Genomic DNA, 24,344 nt, shown 5'->3' on the forward strand with positions numbered 1-24,344 from the left:
CGCCCGCCGCCTCCTGCCGAGCTGCTCCCCCCCGCCCAGCACCCCCAGCCCTTCCCCGCGGGTCCCCGGCTCCGCCTCGGCCCGGTCCGGGGCTCGCGGCCCTCGCGGGGCGGCGCTGCGGGGCGGGCGGCGCTGCGGGGCGGGCGCGGCTCTCGCTGCCCCCTTGCGCGGGGCCCCCGGCGCGGAGCCGAGCGCGCCCGGCGGAGCCCGAGTTACATTGTTGGGGGGCGGGGGGGTGGGGGGGAGAGTTTGCAACAACTCCGCTGGGGCGGCTGCAGCCTCCCCTGCCTCCTCGTCCTCTTCTCATCCTCCTCTTCCTCTTCTCCCTTTCCTCCTCTTCTCCTCCTCCCTTTCTCCTTCTCTTCTTCTCCCCCTCCTCCTCTTCTTCTCCCCCTTCTCCCCCTCCTCCTCTTCTTTTCCCCCTTCTCCTCCTCCTCCTCTTCTTCTCCCCCTTCTCCTCCTCCTCCTCTTCTTCTCCCCCTTCTCCTCCTCCTCCTCTTCTTCTCCCCCTTCTCCTCCTCCTCCTCTTCTTCTCCCCCTCCTCCTCTTCTCCTCCTCTTCCTTTCTCCTTTTCCTCTTCTCCCCCTCTTCCCCTTTATCTCCCCTTCCTCCCCTTCATCTCCCCCTTCTCCTCCTCCCCTTCATCTCCCCCTTCTCCTCCTCCCCTTCATCTCCCCCTTCTCCTCCTCCCCTTCATCTCCCCCTTCTCCTCCTCCCCTTCATCTCCCCCTTCTCCTCCTCCCCTTCATCTCCCCCTTCTCCTCCTCCCCTTCATCTCCCCCTTCTCCTCCTCCTCCTCTTCTCCCCCTCCTCCTCCTCCTCTTCTCCCCCTTCTCCCCCTTCTCCTCCTCCTCCTCTTCTCCCCCTCCTCCTCCTCCTCTTCTCCCCCTCCTCCTCCTCCTCTTCTCCCCCTCCTCCTCCTCCTCCTCCTCTTCTCCCCCTCCTCCTCCTCCTCTTCTCTTCCTCCTCTTCTCTTCTCTTCCTCCTCCTCCTCCTCTCCTCCTCCTCCCTCTCCCCCGCCCCTCGGGCTTCCCCCCCCTCCCTCTCCCCCCCTTTTTCGCTTTGATTTCTCTCTCCTCCCCTCCGCTCGCCCTGTGCGTGTGTGTTTTTCGCCGCCGAGCTCCAACCAAGCCCCTTGGCATGAGTTAAGCACCAGCTATGGACACCAAACACTTCCTGCCACTGGGTGAGTTTTGCTCCGAAAAAAAAAAAAAAAAGCCAAAACAACCAACATTCTCCGTTCCTACCGCGGGGTGAAGGGGGGAAGGGGGTGGTTTGGTTCAATAAAATGAAAGAAAACAGGCTTCCGAGCTGCCCCCGCCTGCTTCCCTCCCGGCTCCGGCCGGGGGATGCGCTGCGCCCCTTCCCCGGGGAGGAAGGCAGCTCCACGGGAGACTTGGAGCCACAGAAAGTGCTGAGCGGCCCTTAGTTCTTATTTTGTTTGCTTGTGGGGTTTTTTTCCTTCTCTGTTTTTCTCCCAGGGCGGTATTTTCAAACGGGGCGGTGGGGACAGAGCGCCCCTCTCCCCACCCGGGGCTGGTTCTGCGGCTCGCAGCCTTTTCTCTCTCTCCTCTCTTGCTTTCCTCTTTCGCTTTCTTGTATTTATTCTTGCTCCTTTCCTCCCTTTCCTCCTTTTTCTCCCTCTCCCCGCAGCCGGGCAGGGGGAGGCACCCGCAGGGACCCCCGCACCGGCCCCTCGCTTGCATCCTCCCTCCCTGCCTGCTCCCAGAAGCTTGGGACCCTCCTGCTTTTCTTTTTTCCGTTCCCCTTGGGACCCTCCTGCCTTTCTTTTTCTTTCCTTCCCCCTCTTTTTTTTTTTTCTTCTTTCTTTTTTTTTTTTTCCTCTCTCTACATTTTAAAACCTCTTTCCAGCTGGGGTTTGCCATCGTTTTCGGTGACTGAGTCAAGTTCTGGCTTGTAAAGGCGAATGCCTCCTCGCGTCTCGGTTTCAGGAGAAGTGATATTGCAGAGCTCAGTGTGCAGGGTGTAGGGGGGTGGAAGAAAAGTTTGAGTGAAGTAGCCTGGCGCCCAGTCCAGGCGAGGGGCAAGAGGGACAAATCCTGCTGCCTCTGCCACCGCTCAGCACAGCGCGTGGGCTCCAAACCCATGGCCAGCGTGAGCATCCACTCTGGCTGCCCTGGGCTTTAAATCTGTGCTCAATCTCTGCTAGCCTGTGGTGGTGTGTTTTCTTTCTTTCTTTTTATTTTGTTGTTGTTTTGTTTAAGAATTGCAATTGTAGTTGTTTCTTTCCAATTGCAGAGTAAATATAAACAGCATCACAAGGTCCCCAGCTGACTCTGCTTGCTGGGAGGGTTTCCAGGACGGCTGTGGTCTGGGGGCTTTGACAGGGAGAGCCTGGCCCCGTGGGCTGGCAGGTTTTCAGCTGGCATCTCCTTCCCCTGCAAATCCCAGGTTTACGGTGCTCCGTGTTGATTTGTCTTCAAGGTAGGAGATGCTGCTGGGTTGACTTCCCCGGAGTTGCTGCTCGGGCTTAGGAGCATCTCACCTGCAGTGTCCCCCAGGAATGGGTCTTGCTTCCAGAGTCAACCCGACTCCTTTTGAGTGGATCAAATGCAGGTGTCCGGGAGCATCGCAAACACACCCACCGAAGCAGAAAGTGCCTATCTCTTGCCACACAAAAGTGGTTTAATCTTAGGGCTGGTGGTTGTGAGATTTGCATTTCTGTTGATGCTTTTGTAGGAGACAATCCAAACCTCTGTTCTCTGGGGCAGGATCAGGCCCCTACATATATACCTGCATTTTCTTTGAGCCCTGAGCATTCCTGTTACGCTGTAGATGCTAAATAATACGTTGTGTTATTAGTCATGTTGACTTTGACGGGGGAGGAGAGGGGGAGTGTGTGTCACCTTGCTGCTGGCTCGGGTAAGGATTTTCACAGTGGTGCAAATGAAAAACAACTGATTTATCTGCTCATTTATAAATGTATGTGTGTTTGGCGGGGAGAGGGTGGGTCTCTGTAACATGCTGTGCAGCACAGCGGGAGCATCCAGGAGAAAAACAAGGCAGCCACCTCAGGACAGCGGTGCTGGGGGGGTTATAACTTTGCATCGCTGGCTTAGGAGAAAATTCAGCTGCCTGTGGAAGCTGTGACCTGTGTTTGTCTCTGCTGCGCGGTGTGCTGCTCCAGAAGCGACTCCTAAACTTTATCCACTGGCCTTTGGTCAATGTTTGTTGGAAAAATCAGCTTTGATTGTAAGGGAAGGTTTTGGAGGGGGAGATCTTGGAAGGCTGGTTGAGCCTTGAAAGTGTGTGAGCAGTTTCTAAGAGCGATGGGAGCCTTGAGGAATGCGAGCAAAGACCTTCCCAGTGAAACCAGAGCAGAGGTGGTGGGGCCAGCAGAGCCTCAGTGCTTTTTGGAGGTGGAATGGTCCAAAACCTGCCGAGTTCCAGCTTTGCAGGGTGTTTTGCCAACCCAGTCCCATGTCATGGTTGGAGCCAGGGTGTGGGGGGAATAGCCAAGCTTGTGGAGTTTGTTTTCCTGCACACCAGGAGAGAGTTGGAGAGCTAGGGCGAGGTGGGGCAAATTCAAGTTCTGTTATGGGGTGGCCCTATCAAAATCTCAGCTCAGTTTGGCCTAAAGAGGGTAACCTGGTGGAGGTTCCTGGCCAAGCTCTGCCTGTGGTTAGACTCAGATAACCCTGCTGATGTCATGGGTAGAAGTGTGGCCAGTGCTGGGCACTTTTAATAGTAGTATCTCATTTTCCAGCTTGTCTCAAGAGCTGCTGGCAGATGCCAAGGCAGAGGCTTGCCACGAGGACAGCACGTCCTCGAGCATCTCCTGGGCTGGATGCCGTCGCCATGCGGCTCTGTGTGCTGTCCTGCTCCCGGGACAACGTCCAGCCCGATCACGGAGCCTCCAACCTAGCGAGGGGCACGCGGCGAGGTCAGGCTTTGTCCAAGGCCGTGTGGAGGACTGACATGCAGGCCGAGGGAGTTGGTTCTTCGGGCAGCTGCTTTTTCCCAAGGCTCTGGCCACTCCAATCCCTTTATTTTCTTCTTTGCCCATTTCCCTAAGCAGTGGTAGGCAATGGTGAGCTTGGGGACCTTCCCCTTGAGGCTCAACCTCATGGTGGGAGGAACCGTTAATGGGTGTCTGAGGCCGGTGCTTCCCTCCTGGAGGTCAGTTCACTGGGTTGCAACCCCTGCGAGTCCATCTTCCCGCCTGCGTGGCCGTGCCAGGGATAGCTACAGCTGCTCAGGATGTGGGGTGAGACCTGGCCGTGCAGGGCCAGGCTGGAGTGGGAACAACTCCAAGGGAAACAGCAAAACAAGCCTCTGTGTCCGGCTAGGGGGAGCAACCTGGAGCCTGGGGTCTGCTTGGGATGAAAGGGAGCATGGGAGTGTGAGCATCCTTGAGACGTCTTTGTGAAATCGTAGAATGGTTTGGTTTGGAAGGGACTTTAAAGATCATCCAGTTCCACCCCCTTGCCAACGGACATCCTGCATCCCCTGTTCTTGCCACATTGTCAGGGTGAGCCTCAACGTTGTGCAAAACCCAAACTGGGTTGGTAGGAGCCTGCATCTGGGTTGAGATCTCAACATAATCCTCAGTTCTCCTTCTTTTAGCTTCAAAAATTTACAGCTGTTGGGAAAATCCATGGGGAGAAAAAGATTATGAAAGACGCAGAAAGTATCGCAGCTTGTCAGAGCATCCCTGTGAGAAAGGAGAAGTCCTCTGATCCACATCTGGAAGATGCTAGCCGGCACCGTGGGGCTGCCGGTGCCGCACTGGAGAGGAGCCTAGGAGCAAGAGAGAAAGTCAGAGACCACGTCCCGGTTTCTCTTGCTGAAGCGCAGTGTAGGGCTCGACCTCTCCCAGTTGACATGTGCAAAACAAGCTGGGAAGGAATTATTGCCTTTTCCAGTATCTGGGCTGTGACAGTTAAATAAACCCTCTGAGGATCCCTGAGTTTACTCCACGCCATCCTGCTGTGTTGGAGAGAGCGTTTGTGTTTCTCGTATTTAGGGCATTTTATTTATTTAAAAGAGAGCGGGGGAGAAAGCCACAGAATTTTAGTTATTCATTGCAAATATTATTATTGGCATTTTCCTCCTGTTGAAAAAAAAAATCAAGGGGGGAATCAAAACATTTCACTGGAAAATACACTCTGGCTTCGTCCCACCCACATCTTGAAGGCAAAATATTGCTAAGACTGGGTCCTAACCACCTTCTTTGTTGGAGTGGTCTGCAGCCAGCCTCCTGCAGCGGGTCACGGAGTATTTATATCATGAATGATTTTGGTGATTTCAGGCAGCCAAGGGCCTCAGGGAATACCCTGCTCACACAGGGCTGAGACCCCCCGGAAGAGGCACCGGGGATACGGTCATTGGAACCTCGAGCTTTGGGATGTTTGCTGGTCTTGACTCTTGCCCAGGGTGCTCGTTCCAATGAGTATCCCGGTGCCTTTCCGGGGGTTCTGTGTGTGAGCAGGGTATTCCCCTGAGGCCCTTGGCTGCCTGAAATCACCAAATCATTCTTGCTATAAATACTCCGTGACCCCGCTGCAGGAGGTGGTGAGACTACAAGAGGTGGTGGCCGTTAGCAAGGGCTTAACTGAGGGTGGTGGGGATGCTGAGGGGGTTCCTGCCCCCCTAGCCAGGTTCCTCTCTATCGAGCTGGGCTGCTGGTGGGAACCAAAGCTGGGGAGACCTCAAATCAGCGCTGGCAAAGAGCTGGGTAGTGCAGGGACCTTCCTTGGGAGCGTGGTAACCTAAATGAGCTCTAATCGGTTCCTGCAGGAAAGCTGAGGAGGGCTCTTGGTGAGGGAGTGCAGGAATAGGATGAGGGGGAATGGTTTGAAGCTGAAAGAAGAGAGATTGAGATGAGATCCTAAGGAGAAATGTTTTCCTGTGAGTGTGGGGAGGCACTGGCCCAGGTTGCCCAGAGATGTCATTGCTGCCCCATCCCTGGAGGTGTTCAAGGCCAGGTTGGATGGGGCTTGGAGCCCTGATCCAGTGGCAGGTGTCTCTGCCTACGGAGGGGTTGGAACTGGATGGGCTTTAAGGTCCCTTCTAACTCAAACCATTCTGTGATTCCAATTAATCCAGTTCTCTGGCTGCGATCCCCAGCATGTCTCCCCATCATCCCCTCCCTTCACAGGTGAAAGAACTGGGTTTCTCCTCCATCCAGCTTGGCAAAGCCGGCACGTGGCTGGATCCAACCCGGCAGTTCCATAATTGCTTCCTAAAAGGCCCAGGTGGGCTCTCAAAGTCAGCGTCGCTACAAAGCAATAGGGGAGGCAGCCTGGGTGGTTTTATTTTAATTGATTTTGTCAGGAGTTGCTGTATTTTATTACATTTAAAGCCTAGACTCTGGAATAACTTTGAACGTTTGACACGCACGCAAAAAGCAGCTTTCTGACATTTTCCTCTTTGCTTGTCTTTTATTTTCTTTCTCCCTTCTCCTCCTCCTCAAAGGAAAGCGTGTGCCTGGAGGGAGGACAGAGGAGGAGGGAGGAGTGGTTGTGTCTCTCCAAAGGCTGCTCCAACATCAAGGCAGCGCAAGGCAGACGAAATAATATTGCAAATAAGGATTTAAAAAAAATAAAAACCCCTCAACCCTACTGAAGGATCCCCGCACACGCCAGCCAGCTCAAACTGCTCAAAGATTTTCAGACAGAAGCAATTTAGCCTGGGAAAATGCTCTATTGTTGAGATGGAAACTGGCTGTGAGAACTTGCCTTTTCTGACAATGTTTTGCTTAGAAAAAGCAAAGCAAAGGGAAAAAAAGTCAGGGAAACAACTTGAGTTTTTATTTAGAGAAGACAGCATTTCAAAATGGAGGGTGTTTTCTGAGATAAACAGGGAACACTCCCTTGCAAGAAAGGGAAGAAAGAGTTCAAATTAAGCCCAAACTCAGCTCCCCTCCTTTGCAATTTTGTTTAATGTGGAGTTAAAAAATAATCCTGTTCAAACAGACCCCTCGTCAGCATAAAATGGTCGTTGGTTTGGGTTTTTTTCCTTTCTTTTATTGTGATTGACAATAAAAGTTTCAAGGTTGCACCTTGGAGCTGTAACTCTGATCGCAGCTCCTGCCTCTGCATATCAAGAGGGAATGAATCTTCACAGATTCATAGAATAGTTTGGATTGGAAGGGACTTTAAAGCCCATCCAGATCCAGCCTGCAGGGGCACATCCCACTGGATGAAGGGCTCCAAGCCCCATCCAACCTGGCCTTGAACACCTCCAGGGATGGGGTATCCACAGCTTCTCTCGTGCCACGGCCTCCTCGCCCTCACAGGAAAACATTTCTTCCTAGTATCTCCTCTCAACCTCCCGTCTTTCAGCTTAAATCTGCTCCCCCTTGTTTTGTCCCTGCACCTCCTGATCAAGCGCCCCTCCACAGCTTTCTTATAGGCTCCTTGGAGTACCGCAAGGTACTTTCCTTGCCTTGAAAACTTATGGTCTGCCTGGATGAGAGGGTGGGGAAACTGAGGCACGCGGGTGCGTGTGAGTGCCGGCAAAGCTGGGAACGGGGCCTAGAGCGAGGGCGTGGGGCGGTTGTGAAACCTCGGCTGGGATGGCGGCTTCCAGCCCCGCGGAGCAAGATCCGTCTGGGATCTGAGGTCTGGAGGGCTCTTCTGGGTTTTTGAGGCTCCTCTGGGTTTTTGAGGGTCCCAGCTCCTGGTAAGCCAAACCAAACCCCAAGCTATTTTTTGGCCTGGGAGCAAAAGAAAAGCTTGCAGATTGGGTTTGTGTGTAAGCCAGGTGCTCCAAAACCAGAGAGTAAGGAGGAAACACCCTAAATATTTGATTTATTAAGCATTGGGAGCGGGGCTAGCATCCAGTTTCTGCTCTAGTGGAAGATGGTTCCCTCTCACCACGGACATTGCTCATTCTTTTGAACCCTGGAGGATTTTTGGGGGGGTGTTAATCTCTTGGTTTTGGTGGGTTGGTGGTGTATTTGAGTTTTGGTCCTGTCTGAGCTGTAACCCCTTCCCTGGATAGCATCGGATGTGAAATTGCTGTGGAGCGGAGAGGTAAAAGGTGCAATACTAGTATTTAGGACCAATAAAATGGTAACGCGATTCCCAACTGGTTGTTACTTTTCATGGGCTTCTCTTTTGCACAGTTTTGGATTTGTTCAGTGTTTAAAAAGAGAGACAGAATAAGAGGAGGGGGAGCTGTGGGCAGCCCCGGAGCCCCCCGAGGTTTACGGCCCCCTCGGCTCTTGGAGCAAATCCTTTGTGCTGGGGCTGCCAGGAGGGATTAGGGAGGGATGCCCCGTCTGGTTTCAGCTGGCTGTGCGGCGCTGGGCGCAAAGGCAGAAACATTTGATTATTGTTTTTCCATTTTTGGCTGACAAGTAACTGCTGGAAAGTTGGTTGGGTGGTTTTCTTTTCTTTTTTTTAGGTTTTCTTTTTTTTTTTTTTTGCTGTGAACTCTGTGGGTTGCTGCGAGACAATTTTGTTGTGGGCAGCGTGTCTCCTACGTGCCCATTACGGAGTGGGAATGAGGCAACGGCAGCGGTGAAGCAAGAGCGGAAAGAGAAGGCACAGGAGAGAGAGGGTGCGCTTCCAGCCAAGATCCTCCTGGAGATGTGGAGGTGACGAAGCGAGGAGCTGGGGTTAGGCTGTGCCGCTTTGGCATGGGATGCGACGGAGGAGGCTTGCTCCGAGCGGGTGAGATGGTGAGAGGTGGCGGAGGCACAAAGGGCGTAGAGAGGAGCAGGGTCACAGAGAGGCAGGAGCAGACCTGGGGCGTTGCGTTGGGCTGGGGATGCTGTTTTGGCTGCCCCCGGGGGGGTGAGGGATGGGTGGGAGCTGTTTGCCAGCACTGTGGCTTCCCAGCCCTGCACCCCAGGGAGCAACAGCCTCTCCCTGGGAACCCATGTGCAGGTGAGGGTTGGTGCTAAAGGGAGAAAAGAGACAGAGCAACCCCTTTTTCTGCACCCATCATCCTTCCCAAACCATGCTGGTCTCTACTTCTGCCCCCACCTCCTCTTTTGCTGCCCCATTTTTGTAAGAAGAGTGACTTTATCTGGCCTGTGGGCTCTAACACCAGCGAGCAGGGCCCGGTGGTGGCAGATAACGGCGTATCAGCCACAGGTTGTGGCCAAGATGCTCGCTCGTGCCGTGGTGGGGAGATGTATGGCCACGTGTTGCTTTGCATCAGTGCTGTGGCTGCTTCTGGAGACCCCTTCACACCCTGTGGCTGCCCTGACCCACATCCATGGGGCTGCTGCAGCCTGGGGGAAAGCTTAGAGAGGGGCCACGGATGGAGGGTAGAAGCAGGGGTCCCTACAGGGGCACCTGAACCTTGCAAGAGACCAGGCATCTTCAGCAAGTTGAAAACCACTCTCTGGGAGCTCTGCACCTGCATGGCCAGCCCTTCCTTTTTTTACCTGCACTTGTTGAAGTGCGACTTTTAATTGATCATAAAAATCCAGTGTGATTCACTGTGCTTCTGCCCTCCAGCCTGCCAGGCTCTGTCTCTCTCTGCTTTCACTTAGCGTGAGAGAAAGCAAATTGCCCTCCAGTTCATCCTCCTCATTCTTAATGGGGAGCCGTTATTTTCTGGGTCTGCTCCCCTCCATGCACTCCTTGAATTATAATACATCAGAGATAGTGGCTTAACAATTTAATTTTCTCTCTTTTTATTTATTAAGAAAACCTCAATGCAGCCTCCCAAATGTTGGGGTAGGGAGGGAGCTGCAGCTCCCTGCTCCATCCCAGCGAAGACCCAGTGTGCGTGCGTGTGTGTGTGGCTCACAGACAGTGAAATTGCACCCTAGAGTTATAAAGCAATTGTCTAGCTCAGCAGCAGAATGAGCATGAAATGGTGCAGAAAGCAACTAAATAAAATTGGGTAAGGCAGATGCATGAAAATAATGACATCTCTATACCGTAGTCAGGCACACTTGCTCTTTCTCACACACACAGATAAACTTTTATAACAGACTTTGCATTTATTTTCTCAGGAAACCTTTCTGAAATGGAGATGAGTGTTACTGTGGTGTGAACTCATCTCCTGTGTTTCTGGGGCTGTTGTGCCGTGCACTGCCACCCCTTTCCTCCGCTATCATTCTCCCTTCCCTCTTTTTCCCTTTTGATTTTTTTTTGTTTTGTTTTTCAGGGCAGGATTTTTATGCTCAGTCAAACACCAAAATGATGACCTTTGCGACTGCATCTCCCTCCGGCTGGGCTGGGGGAGCTCTGCGGGCAGGTGGCTCTTGGGGGTGACCCACCACATCCCACATGAGTTGGGCTAAGAGGTGCTTTCCTGGCTTGCTCCTGCTTTGGGATTGTCTCTTTTTTTTACTCCCTGGATGGTGGCAGCTGTAAGGACAGGACTGTGCAGGCTGTTGCGTGGAGCTTTGTGACATGAGAGCAGGGATGGAAAACTTGGGTCAGTGTCCCCACATCCCACTGCCCTGGTGATGGCTGCTGGCACCAGGAAGATGCTCCCATTTTCTCCATTTATCTGGCTGCACAGGTTAAAAATACCCCAAACTGGGGACCTGAAGAATTGACCTTAACTGTGATTCCTCCCCAGACGCCTGCCCCAGTGCTTCCCCTGGGTTCTGTGCCACGGTCCCTGCTCAGATGCTTCCCTAGAGTCTTTGGGCCTGTCTGCTCCTGGGAAGCTGGTTTCCTGACATGGTCTGATGTTTCATTTCTGTTGCGCCAGGATCCCTGTGAGGCTGGCAATAAGCTGCTAATCTTCCCACCCAGGAGGCCCTTTAGATGACGTTAAGGCTGTGTCCTCACTGCTCTTGTGACCTCCTGCCTCTGAAGGCGTTACCAGGCACCGCTCCATGTGCTTGTGGTGCTGGGGATGCCCTTTCTCCATGGGGTGCTGCCTGCTGCATCCCAGCTGGAGTGGCTTATGCCAGAGATGAGGAGTGGGTGGCAGCGATCGGGTTCCCCCAGCCCTGTGCCTTCTCAGTTTGCTGCTCCCCTGTTTGGAGGGCTCAGAGCTGAGCTGATCATGGATCTTTTCCTTCTCTGAATGGAAAATCGAGTCCATCCTTTGCATTGCTGGGGTGGTTGTGCTGGAGCCTGGGGCTCACCACGCAGTACCTTTGCAGCAAAACCTCCATCTCTGATTTTCCTTTGCTGGGACGCCTCCCTAGGGTCTCAGATTAGCTGCTCCAGTGCTTTTCCTGCTGCCTCCCCATCACACGCAGACCAGCGCAGATCCCACGGGTGGCTGGGAACTGTGTGTTGGCTGCAATGTGGCACAGAGCCCAGCCGTGTGGGACATGTGCATGTTCCCCTCCTCACTGCCTGCAAAAACCTGGCTCCTCCAGAGAGAGGCAGAGGAGGTTTCCCTGCAGAGATTTCTCCAGCTCTGGGCAGATGGGATGCCAAGGTCCTGCCACCGTTTTTTGCTGGTGTGGAGAGCAGGGAAGTGCACGCATGCAAAAATCAGTGTGAAGGCATAAATCAGGCCAAGAGTGAAAGGTTAAAGAAATCCAGAGGAAGCGGAGTGATGTGCGTGATAGAAAGGGGTTTCCTGTACCTACACAGGCCACCCAGGCTCCCTTCCTGTCAGGGTAAACCTGCTACAGCTGAAAATTTCTGCACCCCTAAGCAAATTATGGTCTGCTGGATGGGCACGTGGTGAGCAAGCCATGCCAGCCACAACATTAATACCTTGTGCTGTGCAGTGTGCTCTTCCCAGGCCTCTGCGGTAGAATTTATGGGATGCTCGGGTTGCTGTGTGGGAGCATCACAGTGATTGGAGCCTGTGGTGGGAAGCAGGAGCAGAGCTCAGGGAGGACAGGTTGTGATGACCCATGCTGGAAGCTGGGCTGCAGCCCTCAATTCCCCATCCTCTCCACTGCTGCCCTGTGCCTGACGTCAGGGACCTGACATCAAAGGGGGCTCAGGGAAGAGTTAAGACTCCTGGGACAATTACCTGCAAGCCCCTATTTAAGCACTTAGGAAGGCTTAGCTGTGATCCCTGCTGGAGATACATAGCCTGGCCCCAGGCCAGCTGATACCTGTTGTTTGCAAATGTCAGAGACTTTGTCTAAACAGTGGTTCAGAGCCAGGGCTTGCTGAGAGCAGGAATCCCAGATGTCCTGGGGGGCTCCTCTAACCTGCTGCAGGGTGGCTGATGCCGTGCAGGGGCTTGGTGCTGAGCTACGGAGCAAGGCAGCATTCCAAATTACACCCTGCCAGTAGGTTTCCCTACTGCTTTTAGGGCTGGGAGATGCAAATTTAGTTCGTTAGGGTTTTTGCCTGTGTTTCAAATTGTATTTTGGTAGCAGTGCTGCTGTGCCCTCCAGCTCCGGGGTCTTGCTTTGATGCTCTGGGACAGCTCTGCTCGGAGGTTTCACCTCCTCTGGGAGGAAAAAGCCAGCAGTTTCCTTATGACAAGTTGCTGCCTCTTTGTGCCTCACCTGTGGGACAGGTTTAGGCTGTGGAAATCAGAGGCCATCGGTCACTGCGGGCTTTGTTTGGCCTAGGTGCTTGGTTTTCTCATCTTTGTTGTTTTTCCACCTGTGCTGCTTCCCACAGGCACCCAGGTGCTCTGGTCGGCTGGGTGTTGTGCCATGGGAGCCAAGGCTGGGCGGGCATCGAAAACCACGTCTGGCTTCTCCAGCAAGGTTTCACAGCCTCTAAGTGTGTGCAGGAAATGTTGTGGGGCAGGGATTTCTTGCAGCAAGCCCTGGATGGCAGATAACAGCGTGGTTCCCGTCTAAAGCCCTCACCTACACAAGTAGGGAGGCTCCACCTCTCCATGCACCTTCTGAAAACACCATGGCTCATGCAGCGCTGATCAAAGCATCCTTCCAGGTCTCTTTGGAGCAGTGGCATTTGCTCCTGGCCACTGCGCCAGGTGCTGTGAGGTGCAGCCCACCCTGGTGCTGCTACCCCAGGAGCCCAAAAAGCTCTTCTCACAAACTCACAGAGTGGTAGGGGTTGAAAGGGACCTCAGGACCTCATCGAGTCCAGCCTTTCCCGCTAAGGCAGGGTCACCTCGAGCAGGTTGCACAGGAATGTGTCCAGGAGGGTTGTGAGTATCTCCAGAGGAGGAGATTCCACACCCACCCCTGGGCAGCTGCTGCCAGGGCTCTGAATTCTGCTCTAAATCTGTGTTCTCAGGGATGCACGAGCACACAAGCTCCAGAGGGTGAAGCTCATCCCTGAAAACAGGGGGGTGCTCCCAGTCCGGCCTGAATTGGAACCCCAAGCCAGCTCTTTGGAGGGAGAGGAGCAGAAAAGTGCCTGTGCTGGGTTGGGGTGTGGGTTGGGGTCCTTACTGCCCACTGTCGGGGTGTGTGCTGGGTGCGGGGATGTGCCTGCAGAGCGGGAGCAGCCGGTCCTGCCAGTTCTCCGTGCTGGGTCGGGTGCTGGGAGGTCCCGTGAGCCACAGTCAAGACTGGGGTGAGTGCTGATCCTGAGTCCTTCTCTGCCACCGGTGGCCTGGGTCTGGGCATCCCTGGGGTCCCAGCTGAGTGATGGGGTAACACTCTTCCTTAAGTAGTCCTGATGGCTGGATTAGAAATCTCTGAGAGTCTGTGCTGAGGAAAGCACCCAGAGAGCCTGGCCCTGTCTGGGAGTAAAAGCTTGCTTTGCATGGGAAGGGAAGGCGAAGGCAGCGTGCTCCCTAATTGAATGCATCTTTACAAATTAATAAGGTAGAAGTGATTCTACTGAAATAAAAACCAACCCAGTGCATTGGTTTGTGCCTGTAGTTGCGAGTGTGGAAATCATGGGCACATGAGGGCTTGCAAGCAAATGATTCTATCTGCAGCACCGTTTTCAAAGCAGAGGACATGAGCCTCGAGTGCTGTGTGGTCCCACGCTGGGGCTGGGGGTCACGGATGACCCTTTGGCAGAGGAGCCTTTGCCCCACAAGCACCAGTGGGATTAGCAGCTCAGCATTGATTTCATCGAACGGGTTCAAGATCGCATCAGCTTAACTAAGGACTGAGATTGACCCGTGGTGATCTGCTGACTTTATTATTAAGATGATGATGTGGCTGGGCTGGGGGAGAGGGAGCTTGGCGTTCCCATCTCTGCGTGGTGGCACGGCTTGGTGCAGGACCCACATATTTTCCAAATTTTCACTGTATCTTTTGCTGTGAAGAAGTAAAATCCTGAATGTACCTTGAAGGAGCATTAGGAGAAGGACTTTCCATCTCAGCTCTTGGCCCTGTCAGTAGCTGCACAAGAGGAATGTTATAAGGAGCTATTCATCATTGCAATTAGTGTATTAAGAGTACACAGTGTGCTTGGGAGCTGGAAGAGATGGAGCTTTGGGATGTTTTCAGCATTATAAATACTGGTTGGTTACATCACCCAGCTTTTAAAAAATGGTATGTGTTGTCCTATTGAAAGAGGATTTGCAGACAACCTTGGAGAGGAGAGCTGGGTGTTTATTCTCAGCAGGGAGAGCAGCGTGGCTTCTGCCTTTGTGTCTCCCTGGAGACCAGTGGGGACAGAAATCTCTGAGGTCTGCTCCTACTTGAAATCCCTGGGGGAATTTGTGCCTGAGTGCCAGGTGTGGGCTGAAGATGGATGAAATGGGCTCCTTGAGGGCAGCCAAATCCTTATCACAGGAGGTGGGTTAGCTCTTCCAGCAGAAGCAAGGAGCCCTGGTCTGTAAGTGCTTCATATAACCCCATGCTACCAAAACCCAAGATACTGCTCTGAGGCTTGCTCAGATTTCTGTCCTGCATGGGGCCCTGCATGTTTTGCAGGGGGTGCCCACCTTGGTGACACCTCATCCCTCTGCTGTGCCAGTGGAGCAGCCAGTGGCAGGTCCCATGGCAAGCTGGCACCTTCGTGTGTTATCACAGCTGCGTGCCGGGGCTAAAGTCCACTATGGGAAAATGCTTGGTGGACTTTTAACTGGAGTCCTCGGGAGAGCCCAGCTTAGAAACCTTTAACTGTTTCGTGGTGGAAAACAAAGAAGGGATTGGGGAGAGGGAGAGCTGCCCCACCTGGGGTCAGGTCCCTGCAGCAGGGGCTTGCTTGCAGCTGTGCCGGGGAGGTGATGGGGACTGTGTTGACTGGTACCAGGTTCCTAATTGCATGTGTCCACCCCTCCACTGGCTTCGCTGTCGACCCCTTGGCTCGTAGCCCAGCAGTGCCGTGCATTATGGACCACTTCAAATCCAGCTGTGGGCATAGAATCATAGAATCACCAGGTTGGAAAAGACCCACTGGATCATCGAGTCCAACCATTCCTATCAAACACTAAACCATGCCCCTCAGCACCTCATCCACCCGTCCCTTAAACCCCTCATGTAGAGGCTGGAGCTGGGATCACCAGACTGTCCTCCTTGGGACATATCTCAGCATTCATCCCTGCCCTCCTCCCTTTGCTCCCCCTCCCACTGTGTGGCCTGAAAAGATGAACCCAGTGCAGCGAGGAGGGGGTGGGCATTGCTCTGCAGCATCCATATCAATGGGAAGCTGCATCTGAAGGTTGAAAGGAGACTCAACTGCTGCTTTTTTTGCTGTCCCATATGGTTTTGCGTCTTGCTTCAGGCACCTTGGGTGCCCGGAGGGCTTTATTTCAGCATCTTCATCCTTTTTCCTCTTGCCCTTTTCCTTGCTTTTGTTTTGCATATCTTTTTTTTTTTTTCCTGCAAGTTGTGAGTCCTGTTTGCTCTGGGTGGGTCTGCAGCCCTGAGTGGGTCCTCACCGCTCGAGCGGTGCCTGTGCAGAGGAAGAGCACGGCTTTCCCGTGACTCCAACAAAACCAAACAGCCACTCTCTGCGTCAAGGGTCTGTCGAGCCATCCGCAGCGGGGATGGGGACAGGATGGGCTCCCAACAAGGTCCAGGGCTTTGCAGCGGGGGGAAATTGGTGCCAGTGGAGGCAATGAAGGATTTGTGCTTGTTGAGCCCAGCCCAGCGTGGGGCAGCATCCCAGGAGGCTCAGCTTTACTGGAGAGCAGGAAAGCTCTCCATGTGCCATGAGCCGTGCCCTCAGTAGAAGTGATTCCCAGGTGAGAAATTCCCACTATGGAAGCCTTTATTACCAGGCAGAGCTAGGTTTGTTTTGTTTATCATCCATTTACTTGGCTTTGGAGGTATGCCCAGATTTCTCCAATTTTGTGTGTGTGGATGTGTGATTTATTGGGATTCAGGCTTTTTTTCTGGTTTAATTTCACTTCCTCAAACTGACAGGCCATTTGAACAAACTTCTTGTGGATGATTTCCTCTATAGTTTTAAAGGGATGCCTAAGAATAAAGAGAAAATGTTGCAGAGGTCTGCCGCTGTGACAAACATCAGCCCTGATTTTGGTAGCGAAGGGAACTCAGAGGGTGAAAAAACAACATGATTTCACTTTTGGGTAATTAGAGCTTTTGACAGTGCTTCAGGGATCACTGGCTGGACTTGTTTCGCTATAGAGCTGATGGTGCCATGATCCCGCGCGCACTTAGATGTGTTGTTAGCTTTCTGCATGCGAGTGGTCCATTAAAATTGCTGTGCGTGTCTAAAGCTTTGCCAGCTCCAAGGTTTGGTTTCCTCTCTTTGCCTTGATCTGTTCCGCAGCAGCCAGGAAGAGAAAGAAAGTAAAAAAAACAACCCCAAAACATTTAAGAAAAATGTAATTGCAGTCTCCAGAGAATGGGGAGCGGGTAGGCGAGGGCAGAGCACCTGTAGCTGCCTTGAGCTGGGTTTGCTGCTTTTGTTCTGCCGGGGTTTTTACAAGCTGGATTTCGCAACGGCGACACGGCTTTCGAAATCACTTAAGACAGGGCTTTGCCTGGGCGTTCTCCAGGGTTTGGCGCTGGGCGCGTTGCTGGCGATGCCGCCCGCCGTGCGGGAGGAGGTGGGGAGCCCTGGCGGTGTCAGAGCGATGCTCAGGTGCAGGCAAGGACCTGGGGAGCTGCTCTGTTCTCTGCCCTCGTGGTGCCTGTCGGCAGGGAGATTGAGTTGAAGGAAAACTTCCTCTCCCCTTGTCCAAGCTATAAAAGCGTGAGAGAGAGAAAGATTTCCCCCAGGGATCAGCAGTGATAAAAAGCCTCTCTTTTGAAAAGCAATGAGAGAAAAGAAGTGTGTCTAATCCTCCTGAAGAAGAAAAGGAGAACATCTGTCTGCTGTGAGCTGTGCGAGGGCTGGAGGGTCTCCTTTGTGGATGCAGCGACCCAGTGCTCCTGCCTGGCTGGATCCTGCTTGGTGTTGGCTGATGCAGAAGAAGGGCCAGATCCTCTGTGCAAGAGCAACCATGATTTTTATTGTGTGGGATCCAGGCAGATGGGCTTGGAGGACGTCCTGGGAGCCAGCCTGCATGTCTCTGGGGGGCTGGCACTTGGCTGGGGAGAGGCATGCACAGATTTTCTTTCTCCTTTGACCCTTAGCCCCTGAGCTGGAGAATGGTGGAAAGGGGAGCTGGAGCCTCGAGAGAGGAGGAATGCTTGTCCCTGGGTTGGGCATCCAAGAGGCTACCACAGCCCTTGGTCCCTTTTTCCTGGTGGTACAAGGTCATGCAGCTGGCCTGGTTGGCTGTGTCCGTGGCCTTCTTTCCTCTCCTGGTACAACCATTTCCTCGGTGATGACCTGCAGTGTCCAGATGTGGTGCAAGAGCTGTTCCGTCACCTCATCAGCGATGGGGCGGTGGCAGCTCAGCCGCTGGTCCCGTACTCACAAAGTCCGAGCTCAGGCCACCCGGTTGTCTTTATTGCTGTTGTGGTTGATGATTTATTTTGAGCAGCACCCGACCTGTCTTGTGATTTGATTAAAAAACAAAGCAAACAGCAGCGCAGTGTGGCTGCTATGGGTCGAGGAGTTCCTTTCTTGAGCTCCTGTGGGGTTCCCAGCCCACACCCAAGCCTTGCAGACTGAGGATGAGCAGCAAGGTGGCTGCTGGGGGGGTAGAATTTAGCAGAAAAAAATGCTGGGGATGGTAGGGTGAAGGCAAATGGTAGTGTTGCAGTGGAACGACCTCTCTGGTGGGAGAGCAGCTTGGCTGGGGATGGAGAGGTGGGCATTGAAGCAGGAGCTCTCCGCACACCGGCTTGCAAATATGTGGGAGACTTCCCAGCTCGTGGGGACCCATCGCCTCTCCCGTCAGTGTTGTTGAGGACCTTGTCATACGCTGTAGACATTCATCTGTTCATAACAATTATCTGTGTCTCCTTCAACTGAATAATGGTAATCCGCAGCTCATAAAGCCCTCATTATGCTGAAATTGATGAGTTGATGTTTAAGAAAACAACAGCAAACTGCCCCAAACCCATGACCAGTTTCCTTTACTTTGCGAAGCAATCCCTTTCAGGGTGATGGGGTTATGGCATGATGGAGTTCTTGCCAGAGTCCTGCTGCTGCTGCTTTGGTGGCTGGGGAGGAAAATAAAGTGCACAGCATGGTAGGCAGTGGTGTGGTCTGCATCGTGGGGATGCGTGCCGGGCTCCCCCAGCAGCCTTGCCTCGGGATGTGCTCGCCGTGTTTCTGGGTAGGGATTTTACAGAGTCTGTCAGCGGTTTGCTGTCGGAGAAATGTGCTGTGCTGGCCAACGGGTGAGCACAGAGCATCCTTTTGTGTGTCGGGAGCCTTTGAGGCATCAGACAGTGTCTGTCATGTTATGGTGTCACGTCTGCTCATCTTGGTAACCGCGGGAATATGGGGCTGAGATTTTGGAAGATCATCCTGGGATGCTGCAGCCGGCAGCTTTGGTGCTGGGAATTTATGGTCTGTGGGGAGGGTAGAGCCCACCACCTTCCACTTGTATGTGTATAATGAGGGAGCAAGTGACTCATGAACCCCTCGCAGAGAAAGGGGAGTGACAATTAGCTCACGGCTCTTGTGAAAGAGAGAAGCCGAATTGATACCTATAATTAAAGCGGGTGTCAAGGAATGAAGTGCAAATTCCTCAGGGGGCATCTCACCGGGAGGGAAAGCAGCGTCTGCTGGCTGACCCGAAAGTGGCAGCTCCTCCCTGGTGAGGGGCAGCAGAGGGGCCAGGCATAAGCCCCTGTGCGTGTCCTTCCTATCAGTAATGAGCTGATGCAAATGGCAAGGTCACTTGTGTCCTGTCCCTGTCCTATCTGCTCCTGCTGCACCAGCCAGCACGAAGGAATCGGCCACGAGGAGCTGCAGGAACAGTGTCCAGTGGGGATGGTGGATCTACCCCAGGAAAGTGGGAAGCAGATGGAGCTTGTTGGGGAGGTGAGGAGTTCCTGGGCACAGTGTTGGGGAGAAGCAGCGGTAGAGAGTGAGGCAAGATGAGATTTGAGGTGCTTGCTTTGGGAGTTGCAGGTGAGCGAGGGCAGAAGCAAGGTGTTGAGGCGGTGTCCATGATGGTACAGTGGGGTGGGGTGGGATGGCCTGGGGAAGAGATCTGGGTCCTCACGGGGGTTGGAGGAGGCACCTAGGGACCTATCCTGCTGGGGTGCCCGCAGCATGGTCTCTGTGTCGCCTCGAGTGCCTTGTTCCCCTAAAGTTCTCCCATCGTGTCTCTGAAGGGAAGGGAGACTAAGGCACGGGTATAATGCTGTGTATTTGTTTCGTGTGAGTGCTGAGCACATGCGTGGTGGCTCCAGGCTCTTGCATCGGTCCCGTCTTTTCCAGCCGCTCCTACCTGCAAACCCTGGGCTGGTGCCAGGAGCATGCAGTGAGCGGTGGGGACCCTCGGACTGTCCCCAAGTGCTGCACCCCAACTCGGTCCCCACGGCTGTGAGTGCCTTCCCAGCCAGGGTCAAATGTGCTGAGCAGATGGAAAAAAGAAAGAAAGGAAGGAAAAAACACCCCAACTCCATACTATGAGGAAGAAATGCTGGTGTGTCCTGGGTGGATTAGTTGAGACTCCTCGCCAGATTCCTCCGAAGGGAGGTGCTCGCGCTGGAAGCCGGCCACCAGCCAGGCCTGCCGCATTTTTCCTGGATTCTCTTACCATTTGGGGACTGAACTTTTGTCTGAAAAATATGTATTTTTAACTTGGTTGTGTCTGAAGCTTGTCTCTGCTTTGGGCTGCTTGGCTTTCTCCTGGCATCAGCATGCACTGAGGTAGATGTGCGCAGGGAGGTAAGGGCCAAATCCTCCCTCTCAGCCCGGGAGGAGGAAGTGAGAGAAGGAAAGGTTTGTTCTGATGCAAAAAAAATAATTTAAGAGGTTACCTCCTGCTTGTCCCCATTACCTGATGTGGAGAGCAGGAGCATGGAGCAACAGCACTGGTCTGTCTGAGGACAAGAGCAACAGCGATGGTGACATTGGCGAGAAATCTAGTGTAAAGAGAACTAGGGTAAAAACAGAGAAGCGGATAAAAATCTCAGAAATGCTTGTAGCCCCCAACGTGCGGGACCGATGGACCCAGATACACGATTGCCTTGGAAACAGCCATTGAAGTGTGTGATATTTCTGTCTCCAGGTGCTTGTTTCCCTCCTAGCTGCGGAGCTGTGGCTTTGCTGGCCTCTGTGTGCTGGCTGCTCACCGGCCGGCATGGAACTCGGCTGCACTGAAGCCTGGCAGAGCGATACCAGGGCTGCTCAGGATTTCACTGAGCTCACCAGCTCCTCGGGGTAGGGACTAGGTGCAGCAGGTCCTTTGTGTATTGTAGGGTTGCCGGACGCAGCGTGGCTCTGTGGGGCTTCTAGCTCGCTTCCCCAACCCCGGGATGGTGCTTGCCCAAGCCAGCAGGACAATCCGGACTATGTTTTCATAATTAAAACAAATAAAACAAACCCATACGCAGCGTTATTTACAATACGCGCTTGAGCTGAATATTGTTTCCTCGCTGAGTTTTTCCCTTTGTCGCTCACACACGAGTTTGTTGTTGTTGGCTGCTCTGGAGGCTGCGGTCTTATGTGCCGGGCTGCTGCTGGCCCGCAGCGGGCGTCCCTGGGGAGCTGGTGTGGGGTGGCCAGGGCTGGGCTCTGCCCACTGCACTAGCGCAGGTTTTACTCTGTTCCATGTTCCTGGAAAGACAGTTGAGAAGGGTTGGCTGTGCGGGGTGGTGACTGAGGTGGTGAAGCGAAGAGATGCTCCTGCTGCTGGGACCTGCTGCTGGCACGACGGGGATCTCTTTGGGGTGAAATAAAATGCTGGGGTTCCCTGCAGAGAGCTGGCAGGGCATGGTGTATGGTTTTCCAGCAGAGACCAGCATCACTTGCTGGTTGTTGCCTGCAGCATCTGTCCCTGAAGGGCTGCACTGTGGTCCAGCAGCATCAGCTGCTGCGTGAGGGCTGAGACCTGCAAGTGCTGCAGTGTCTGGCAGGATGGGCAAGGGTTGTGATTTTGGAGCTCTGGCTTTTGGCTCCCACCCAAAGCTTTGAGCAAACATTGTCCTGAGGATGGAGAGGTGAGATCTGGCCCTGGGCTAAGGATGTAGCTGCAGCAGTTGGGTGCTGCGGAGCCTGAAAAGATTTGGAGTAGTCTCAGGTGATGCTGTCTGCTCGCACGGGGTGGGACGTCACTTACTGGGGAGGGAGAGATGGCTATGGGTGTATGTGTGCAGGGAGAGGGCATGGATGTCCACGCTGTCCGTGTTAGCAGGTTTCTCATGGGCACCAGTGTGGCTGGGGATACTGCAGGTTGCAATGTGAGCTGGGTGCGAGATGTCACAGGGGGAAGGTGTGCTCCTCCCCTCGCTCTGAGCTCCAGGCAGACACGTTCATATGGGAAGCATATGGCAGGTAATCCAGTGCCAGATGGGTATTTGCTTCCATTTCCCTGGCCCCTGGTGGGCCTGTGCAGCCCGACAGCACTCAGTGATGTGGCCAGATCTCCACAGGGGACAGACGAAGCCTGCCCTGGGAGCACAGCACAGGAGGGCCAGGCAGGTTGCTGGTGGCACGGCTCGCTGGGCTCGTGCAGCCGTGCAGAAGCGCCTTGGCATGTGCTCGGGCACCAGTGCAGCAAGCTGGGTGGGTGCTCTGCACGCAGAGAGCCAGCTGAACACACTCGCCCCTGCCTAGCAGGGCATGGCTTAAAGCTGGGCTTAGGAGGCCAAAATCTAGCTAATGAGTTAATGGCAATTAATTAACTCCAGGGCACTTTACAAATATTAACTAACTGTTTTGCTGTGAGCAAGGTCTGTACCAATACCCCACCTTATAGACTGGGGCGCTGGGGTGTGGAGTCGAGGTGCATTAGCATTAGGTCTGCCACTAAAGCCCGGGGGCTAATTCTGCCCCTGTTGATGTGGTGAACAGCCACCCAGGGTTTCAGGCATGGCACAGTCATATCCCAATGCAGGCTCCGATCCCAGTGTCGGCTCCTATCTGCTTTCCTGGGGAAGGAAGCTGCACCCTGTGGACCTCGAAGCCTGAGTATCTCTCTGCCTGCTCCATCCTTGCATGTGTTTAAGGGGGAGGCAGCTGCAGCCGTGATGCTCTCAGTAACCATCACCCACACAGGCAATCTTGTGTCTGTTGACTTTTTACTGTGGTCCCAGGAAGCAGCTTATGTGGTGTGCGTAGCGCGGAGGAGGTTTTGCAGAGGAAGAGGGGCTCTCTGAGTGCTGGGTCGCCCCCCCGGGTGCGAGTAATTGGGCAGTTAGGGTTGGTGCAGGTACAGCTATTTTTAAATCTCTCTGGATAGAATGGTTTGGCTCGCGTGCTTTTGCTGTTTATTTGTTTATTTACTTATTTTGGTAGCCTGAGAAGTTGGTGGAAATGCTGGGAATGATGGCAACTTATTTTGTCGGTGTTTGGGGAGGGAGGGGATTAAATCTCAGAGGCCCATTGTGTAAGCTGAGCTAATTTTAGCACCCTGATCTTAAAATAGAAGAGAGGAAGAAAAAAAAAATAATAATTAGGCCTTTTCCCCTGGGCCAAGGGAAAAAAGGCTGCCGGTGTTGGCTGACCACCTGCAAGGTGGCCCCAAGGAAGAGATGTGGTTGCCACCAGCCAAAGTCAACACGGGAGGTGGGCAGGGCTGTTCCCGGCTGGCAGCGACTGGTGCTGGGAAAGGGCATGTTGGAGAGATGTGAGGAGGTGAGGTGAGGGTGTTTGGCTGTGCTGGATACCTGCTGGGGACCAACGGGGACTCACAGCTGTGCCAGGGGAGCACCTGGCTGCAGCAGCCCACCCTGTCGGCTCGTGGCTGCTGGGGGACGGTTCCCTTGTCCACAGACCTCCAGGGCTGTGACACCGTGCACAGGAGGTGACCCGCACTCTGTTTTGACATCCTTTCCCTCTGATGTTAAAAAGGCAGAAAAGAAGTGTCCCTGTGATGGTCCGGCTCCACGGAGGCTGGATTTCATTTCGTGTTGGGACTAGTCATCCTGCAAGCAAATATTCTGGCTATATTAAAATGCTTGGGATTTTCTAGCGAATTGAAGCTCTCCGAGCAGTGCCAAGAACAATTCAGCAGCCTCCAAAAACAGCTTTCCCTGAGGATTATTTGTTCCTCTTGCCAGAAGGATTGATGAGAACTGGGAGACTCAGGTGACTCAGCTCAGCGTGACCTGACAGTCTCATCCCAGGTGGGCTGGCTGCTCGTTCCTTCTGCTGAGCAGGGACCGTGCCGTGGGGTCCCCGCTCTCCACGCAGCTCTGGGAGGAAGCTCAGCAGAGGATGACAACTTGCAAGGCATCTCGAAAACATCCTGTGAGCTTGTCAGCACTTTGTAATCTCCTTTCTCCCTTCTCCCCAGGAAACCTCTAGCAAAGGTGTTGACAAACTTGGAGGATGCTGTGGCCGAGCTGGTGTGCAAGGTCATGATGAGCAGAGCAGGAGCAGTGTGTGGTTTGTTTGGTCCCCTTGAGCACCCACCATACCCTCCTGCTGCTGCCAGAGCCTCTCCTCGCCTGCAGGAGCCTGGCTGGTTCAGACGGGCTAGAAACCTGCTCCTAAGGATGTAGCAGGAATAATTCTGGTTTCTACCTTAATAACAAAAACCAGTGAACACTGCAAGTTGCCTTTTAAACTGCCAGAAGCAGCAAAAGTGCAAGGCATGTGTTCAGGCAGAGCTTCAGTCTCCAGGTGTTTTTGGAGGAAAAAAAATACACACAAGGCTGTTTTCTTTTGCGATACCCTCCTCCTTTTGGATAGCTCTCTAACTTCCAACAGCTCACTCAGTAGGTGGATGTTTGTGCTTAGAGGTGTTTTTCCATATGCTTCCCATAGCTCTGCTTGCAGGTTTTGTACGTGGGGTGAAAGAGAGAGGTAGGCTGCTTTAATATCATATGATATTATGAAATTAGCTCCACTTCATATAAATTGAAGACACCCAAGCCCTCTTAGGCCTGGGTAGGATGTGCTGGGGCTTTCTGTCCTCCTTCCCTTCTGCCCAGAGTGGGAGGCAGAGACCTCGGAGCTGGGTGGGAGCACGAGCACACATTTCTCAGTGCCTGCATGGCTATTTTCTCCTGTAATCCTTTGCCTGCAGAGGGTGAATTCCAGCTCGTGGTGGGAATTTAGGTCAAAGGTGCTTTTAGTTCAGAGGAATATGATCAAATTAGGGATTTCTGT

General features: G+C 53.5%; 1 protein-coding gene across 1 annotated transcript in view; it reads left to right on the forward strand.

The window, feature by feature from the left end:
- The first annotated feature begins 1,031 nt into the window (after nt 1–1,031).
- Nucleotides 1,032–24,344, forward strand: part of RXRA (retinoid X receptor alpha) — a 109,251-nt gene continuing 85,938 nt past the window's right edge. The window contains exon 1 of the mRNA XM_069873672.1: nt 1,032–1,186. Coding sequence (XP_069729773.1) covers nt 1,159–1,186 — 28 coding nt within the window. The 5' untranslated portion in view covers nt 1,032–1,158. The remainder of the gene's footprint in view (nt 1,187–24,344) is intronic.

The sequence above is a fragment of the Phaenicophaeus curvirostris genome, chromosome 20, assembly GCF_032191515.1.
Source record: "Phaenicophaeus curvirostris isolate KB17595 chromosome 20, BPBGC_Pcur_1.0, whole genome shotgun sequence".
Classification (NCBI taxonomy): Eukaryota; Metazoa; Chordata; class Aves; order Cuculiformes; family Cuculidae; genus Phaenicophaeus; species Phaenicophaeus curvirostris.